The following is a 7,955-nucleotide window of genomic DNA, read 5'->3' as shown; positions in this document are numbered from 1 at the left end:
ACACTACACCACAACACTGTTCCAATAACAAATAACAAATTTTTACTATACTATTGTGAGTGTATTTGCAATAGGATATAATTAGAATTAATGTACAAATGTTTGCCATACGTATTCTAGTCTAAACATAGAAATAATATTTATGTAACAACTATACATTATGATTTACTATGTTGTGCACAAAGTAACATCCCAAAACCTTTGTTCATTATATAAAACATTTATTTATACAAAATTAATCAAATAAAATAAACAATATATTAAAAAAATATACAAAGAACATTTAAAACTATTTACAATTAACATGCAGGAATAAAAAGGATCTTGCTTGGAAGAGGGAAGAGTGAGGGACAAAGTGAAGGAGAGGAGAAAGGAGAGAATGTCTGGTTCATTCCCTGCAGAGATTTCTGCCTCTTAAAAATTACTGACTGGGTTCCAAATGTTCCAAATTAAGCAGAACTGTGCTGCTTTCATAAATTAATTTATGAATTTGAAATTTGACGAAATCTTTCGTCTGAGGCGGTAACCTCTGCAGGGAAGGGACCAGACTTAAGAGGAAGAGCTCATCCTCTGAGCGTGGAGGCGGCGCTGGAGCCACAGGACGGGTCCTGAGGGCTTCCAGGAGCTGCCGCTCCACCTCTGAAGGCTGCTCCCTGCGCCTTCTCTGGGCTCTTCCTCTTGGTGGCACTGTATCAAATGATAACATTTTGTACATTGAGAAGGCAGAAAATGATAGAACTACGGGTGCTTACAGTAGATATAATATACACATATTTATAAACACTCAATTTTTTAATGCCATATATTTTATCTGTCACAGATTCTCCTAAAATTATACATCCCCAGAAAAGGATTAAACTACGAGTGCTTACAGTATATATAATATGCATCTAAACATGGACATTATTGCCTGTACACACCTGTGGGTACAGCAGCAGATGCTGAAGGGCCAGCAGGGGAAGAAGCAGCAGCAGCAGGTTCTGGCAGAGGGGACCCAGCCTCACTGCCATCAAAAGAGCCCATCGGCTCTGTTATGACAAAAATTAAATATATTTTACAACATTACACACATTGCACGTTACACGAGTTAGAGAATTTTTTTTTTTAGACCTTTCATCATAAAAATACAACAACATATATGCCCTGCTGTGTTGCTTCACTTGTCAACACACCTGTCTCTGAGTACCCTGCTGCTGCTGCTGTCTCGCCCTGGTTCTCATCAGGGTGGTCGTACCCTGCGGCCTGATTCTCCTCATCCCCCCTCTCCATATTTCCACTTGTCTCCCGTGGGGAGACGAAGGGGTCGAGGAAAGACAGGACCGCAGAGTACTTCCACTTTTTTCCTGACCCTGCTGCTGACCCACTCCTCTTATCCATCTCTTTTCTCCTCTCCTTCAAATATGTGTCCCTGAGACCCTTCCACCTCTTTCTGCACAATTCATCTGAATAAAGCAAATCAACTCAGCGGGAAAGTATTTGTAAAGTACAGCGAATGTGACTGCTTTATCTAGCTTGTAGTCTCGATGTATAGCTCAAATTGAGTAAAGGACGTTTTTTTACAACTTACCAGACTGTCCGACCTCCTCACTCACTTTCTTCCAAGCAAGATCCTTTTTATTCCTGTTCCTGTAATGATAGGAGGACGTATCGTACAGCTCCGGGTACCCACACACAGCCACGATAATCTTGTCCTCCATTGTTGTTCGGATTTCTGCCTCCGCTTGTAAATGCGTCACTACTAGAGCAAGCTTGTGATTGGTCAACGCGGCGCGAATTTCCGCCAGAGTTCAGATTTTTCAACTTGAGCGATTCGCGCGAATCGCGCGTTCAAAACGCTCAAGTCGCGTCCTTCTCGCCGCCTCAATCGCGCGAATCGCGCGAATCTCGCCGCCTCATTCGCGCGAATCGCGCCGCAGAATGCCATTTCGCGTCTCTGCATTGACTTAACATGTAAATCACTCGCGCGAATCGCGCGAATCGCGTCCGGTGTGAACGCACCATTAGGAAGTAACGTTAAACTATAGTTATTTTTGAAACCCTACTTGCTTATAACCTTAACCCTAACCAGAAGAACTACATATTTAATTGGCTGTCTATCATGTTGTAATCCGCTGCAACAGGGAATTGTAGTTTTTTTTGTAAATTACTGTTTCTCATAACTGGATGGCTGGAATTTAAAACTGAGAGTGCACTCAGGGGTATGGACGAATCTGAAACGCGGTAGTTTGGTCAGAATTTGAAATTATAAATGATACCTAGGTGAAATGTAATTTTTACCATTTTTGTGATGCCCCCTGTTGGTGATCACACCAAATGGTAGCTATCATGATGGGGGAGCTCAAGAGCTTTGTATAACATTTGGTCTCATCATTGTAGCCCCTTCTGTTGCTGAATAATAAGACTTGCAATATGCATCAATGTCAAGGTTCAGAGGTCAATATCTCAAAGGAGGAGCCATGTAAAGCCTGCAGCCTGCTGCTCAAGACCTTTCCAATGATGTATTTGGTTTAGTCCTATGACAAAATTTACATTTTCACTCTGCCCACTCAACCCCTGTGTCATGCATACATTTCAAAGATACGTGAAGTGGTCTAATGTGTAAATGTTGATTAAAATGTATTTGTTGGACATAATAGCCAAATTCCTTAATAAACTATTTATTTAGACTTATTTGAATCACAGATGTCACTGTGGGCCTCTTTGAATGTTTGTTTTTCACAAACCCTAATCCAATAGTAATCGTAATCTGTTGTCTTGTATCTCAAGAAAACAGTTCCAGAGTCATATCGAATGGTGTTCATGACTTTGAATTAAATACTGGTAGAGACTGGTGTGGAAAGATAGGATTCCAGAGAGATTTTCATGCATCACAGAATACCCCTGACATTGTCCCTGAACAGGCTAGACAGATCTTACAAAAAAAATGTTGCATACTTCATTATAGGGGTGGATGTATTAGACAGGGACCCCGGAGCATTGATTAAGATCAATTTTATCAATCGGCCAATAACAACACAACCAATACCTCCAAATGTGACACAGCCAGGAGAACATTTTGTAATCACTGTTGATTATACCAAATTAAAACCTGAAGACATAATTGAAAAAGCAACAGGATATGGGCAAATAAATTTGTGGTTAGAATGGATAGTTAACACAGCTAATGAGCAGAACATGGAAAATTGTGTAGGATGTGCTAGGGCTAGACCGACTCTGTTTATAGAACCTGCTCCGCTGTATCCTGAAGATGGATGGGGTTACCAATACATGTTACAATTGACCAACGAGGCAACCCCTTCAAACTGTCCCACTCTAGCATCAATGGACAGGTCCATTTACACCTCAACCAGGGAACTATACATGTTTTAACTTCACCAGGAGAAACGTGATGATCAATTTAGGGAAAATAGACCCCACTTGGTGTAAAATTGTGGTTCAGGATCCAGGGAATTTTATAGGACCATGGGCTAGAGCAGGATTGTATTACTATTGCGGAGATAGGAGGTTGTTCGTAAGGATACCAACGAAGGCCAAAGGGATGTGTGCGATGGTGAGGCTAGGAGCAGCACTAGTACTGATAGGGGAAGTGATCAGGAGACTGGAAGGGAAGGCAGGCAAAGGAGACCTTACCAGACGCAGATGGAGACATGTGTTCGGTAAGAGGGAAATAGGAGCATTTGACCTGACTAAAGACAGCACCACCTACATAGATGCAGTTGGGAGACCGAGGGGAGTCCCAAATGAATATAAATTGGCAGATCAGATAGCAGCAGGATTTGAAAACATTCCAATCATTGCAGCTCTATTTCCAGTGACACCAAATAAGAATGTGCATAGAATAAACTATGTGCATTACAATGTGTTAAGGTTATCCAATTTGACCAGAGATGCTGTAGAGGGAATAGCAGGACAATTAGCTCCAACGTCACTGATGGCAGTTAAAAAAAGGATGGCTTTAGATATGCTGAAAAAGGGTGTGAGTGTGTGTGCAATGTTTAAAGACTCATGTTCTACATTCATTCCCAATAACACAGCTCCAGATGGGTCAGTCACCAGAGTCCTAGAAGGATTGAGAGCCCTATCTAAGACCATGCATGAACAATCAGGAATAGACAACAACAGTAATGTAGAGGATGAGGAAGAGGATGCTTTGTAAGAGGTGGGGATTGATGGGAATAAAAAAATTGGGGGGATTGATTGAAAAAAAAGAAAGGGGGATTGATGGGAATAAAATATGTGTTTGTGCATGATTGCTAACAAATGCTTGTAGAAATCTTGTAGAAATTAATCACTAACATAGTTAATTGAAGATAATGGGAATTGAAAGCTTATGAGATGATTCATGCATTAAGACGCCTCTGTGTCTGATCTAATGAAGAAGCAGTTTTTCTGTGCAGAGTAAAAAACAGGAACTGAAACAGGGTGAGATGTTCCAACGAAGCAAAGGACAGAAGTCATCTGATTTCCAAGAAAAGACAGCCTACATTTTTTCATTGTGTGTATAAATATTCGGGTCAGGGAAAGGCGAGCTGTTGCAGACGAACTGAACATAAGCCTCGCGTAGCTTTGTGTAATCAGGGATAGCTGTGACCCAGAGCTCTGTATGCTTCATTCATCTGATTTAATTGATCATTAAAATAGTTGATCTAAGCTTCGTCTCTGCTCTCCTCATTAAACGACCACGCGGACTTGAGGAAATTGATGCCAATTCCAACAAGCCTCAGATCTGCATGACTTTTTAGGAATATCCATAAGTGATGGCAAAAGACAAATCAGTTGATTTTTGAAGTTGCTCATTCTTTAAACCTTGTCACACTGATAAACACTGCAATTCGTTCTAGAATGAGTTATCAAATGGCATTTCAGGTCTCTTTGATATGGGAAACTCTTCTCATACTGAAGACATGGGAACTTCTCTCTGGTGTGAATCACTTCTCTCTGAACCACTCTCTCTCTGGTATCACATGATTCTCATAGTGTGTCCTGTGTGAATTCTCATGTGGACTGTAAGGCTTCCTTGTTGGTAAAAACTCTTTCCACACAGAGTGCAGGTGTACGGCTTCTCTCCAGTGTGAACTCTATATATGGACTGCAAAGCTTCCTTGTTTGTTACAACTCTTTCCAGACTGTTGGCATGTGAAGACTTCTCTCCAGTGTGAACTCCCATGTGTAGTTTAACCCTCTGAGTACTGGGCTCTTTTCTGGGCCCTGGAGGTGTTTTGACATGCCCTGATATTTGAGCTTATTTCTGTTACTTGTAACATTTTCACGGCTAAAGTCTGAGTACACTGTATTAAAGGGGTGGTAAAACACATTCTTTCGAAGGCTTGATTGTGTTTGTGGGGTGCACTGTAACGTGTTTATGCTTCGTTTAAAAAAAATTGCATTATTTTTCATATATTTTACCTTTATTCTACACTGCTCTGTCCCTCCTTGTAAAAACGGTCTGATGGTTTCCGGGTTCAATGAAGCCGGTCCCTCAAAAATACGCGATGGACTCAGATTGGTTAGCTGGCCCAGTGTGTTGTGATTCGCTAACCGCCTAGTGCACGTTTGTCGGAAACGTCACGCCCCTTACCTTTACCGGTAGACTTTGCTTTGGTAGTATTAGAAACAATGGCGTCAATAAAACCATACCAATTTGAGCCCGAATCAGACCCAGAACATTTCAGTGAAGATGATAGAGCAGAACCTGTTCAGTCCTCAAGAGTAAAGACTGCGGATCTATAGTGATCGCCACTGAATGGCACTTTTGTATTTTTAGAACGATTATAGCCAAATATCTGTTGCAAGAACTATTAACCCAAAACGAACACTAAACATTGGCTTTACTATAGAAGCCAAATCAAACACAGAACCATGTTTAGCATGTCCGTAGATCAGGGGTCTCAAACTAATTTTACCTGGGGGCCGCTGGAGGTAGACTCTGGGTCAGGCTGGGCCGCATCAAGTATTACACATAAAAAGTGTTTCAAGTATTCCAAAAAAAAGTAGCACAACTGATCCAATCTTCTCAATCTTTATTATTAACAGTTCTTCAACATGAATGTTTCTTCTGAACATGAACTGTTCCTCTGAATTTGAACTAAATATAGCCTATAGAAATTAAATCATGTAATATGCAATGATGAATGATTTGAATTTTATTTTAAATAATAGACTAATTCACAGCAAGGCCGTAACCAGGTAAAACAGAACAGTGAGCGAAATTCTAGGTCTAATTCTAGTTGGTAAATAATCTTTTTGGGACTATTTGTAAACAATATTTGCATTCATTTGCATCAAATATATTATTAGTCCCAATATTCTTTGCATGAGTTAGTGAATAAATACATAGATCCGCGATCAACTTTCAAATTCTCTAGTGGTCTGGTGGTAGAATTTTTGTCAACCGTGTCAAAGGTTCCAGGTTCTAATCTGCTCTCATATAGTTTTTCTTCATTAAAATCAAAGATGTTCATAAATGATTGTATAATAAGAGCATGGACACGTTTGTTTAGTGTGTTTAAATCACTTGTTTTGTGATTTCACCGGAAAGAATAGAGTCTCTCTCCCCAACTGCATTAAGCGATAGACTGACACGCTCGTCTGTGTGTGAAGACTGTGCAGTGTGCACGGGCCAAAAGAGACCGTAAACCCCGCCTACTTTTATTTGATTGGCCATCTCAATCCTTTTGACATTGACGAGCGCTGTTAGACCACATTCGTTTCGGCTGTCTGATCAGCTTTATTCGTCTGTTCCTGTCAATCACACAGTTTCAACCAATTATACTGCACGAGGGAGGGGCGAGCCAACTCTCTCTCTCTCTCTCTCTCTCTTTCTCACACACACACACACAATCAAAGGAGGCAGCAAGCGCTGCGCACGCAACGATTCAGCAAAAAGGTGCTTTTCAGAGCAACGCACGGGCCGCACTAACACTAAACTTTGATGTCAAGAAGGGGGCCACAGTGGCCCGCTGGGCCGCGAGTTTGAGACCCCTGCCGTAGATAAACAAACATGTAGATAAACAATACATAAAAGCTCTAATCAAAGAATAATTTACACTAATTCCAAGTTTGCTGTTGAGATTTAAAAAAAGTTTGTAATGTTAGGTGTTTGTCGGATAACGTTAAGTATGAATGAGCATTTAACAGACTGGTTTGCAGAGCCAAACAGTGTTGTCATTTGTTTACTTCCTTGCTACAACGTACAATTCACAATACAAACTATTCTTAATAACCATCTTTCAGGACAAGCTGTTGTGCAAATCCTGCATTGAACTCGCAAAGATTGTGGAAGCTTTCCTCTGTGCATTCACACTGGCAGTGTTTGTCTCGCGCAGCTGAAACGTGGCTCGTGTATTGCAAATACAGACGAATTTTGACCATTATGTCACATTTTCCGGTCTTCTCCTCCGACCCCTGTCTGTCTCGTGCTTTGATTTATGATGGGCAGCATATATCTGCTGCAAATGCGACCTGTTTCCCTCTGTCTCATACACACATGCATATAACATGTTGTATGGTAAACGAACTGCAACACACCCCCGTCCCTAGGAAGGCTGAACAAAGTTGACCTGCAATCCGGATGAAAATAACAGCGTTTCGTCTGCATTGCGGCAACAACACTCCAGCCTACTAACTATACCACAACAACTCTTCCCCACAGCAATACAAAATGGCCTCACCTCCCTTATTTAATATTCTCGGAGGAGGGGTTTATATAAATATTCGGGCTGGTGATGTCAGAGACTCTGGAGGAATGTCTGTAGTCGCTACCGGCCGTTTGCTGTAGTCCTTAGAAATTGATTTCTTTAAAAGCAAATATCTGCCTTTGCTTTAAACTTTGAACGTTGTAACGTTGCAGATGTTGTTTATGCTCAAACAGCAACATTAAACACTAGCTAAAGTTAGAAAAGTAAAAGCGTGTTTTACCACCCCTTTAAGCACAAACTCTGCTACAGTAATATGTG

The 7,955-nt window shown here is 41.0% G+C and overlaps 1 protein-coding gene across 1 annotated transcript; it reads right to left on the bottom strand.

Moving 5' to 3' along the window:
- Window positions 1-288: 288 nt before the first annotated feature.
- On the bottom strand, window positions 289-1,700 carry LOC307123771 (uncharacterized protein). The gene is made up of 3 exons (XM_079812484.1): window positions 1,568-1,700; window positions 921-1,028; window positions 289-687 (listed from the first exon to the last, which is right to left on the bottom strand). The coding sequence occupies exons 1-3, from the start codon at window positions 1,695-1,697 to the stop codon at window positions 422-424; spliced, it is 504 nt and encodes a 167-aa protein (XP_079668610.1). The 5' UTR covers window positions 1,698-1,700; the 3' UTR covers window positions 289-421.
- Window positions 1,701-7,955: the final 6,255 nt, after the last annotated feature.

Source organism: Gobio gobio (genome assembly GCF_949357685.1).
Source record: "Gobio gobio genome assembly, chromosome: 1".
Lineage (NCBI taxonomy): Eukaryota > Metazoa > Chordata > Actinopteri > Cypriniformes > Gobionidae > Gobio > Gobio gobio.
Note: the sequence above shows the minus strand (reverse complement) of the source record. Positions and strands in the feature narration are given on the sequence as shown.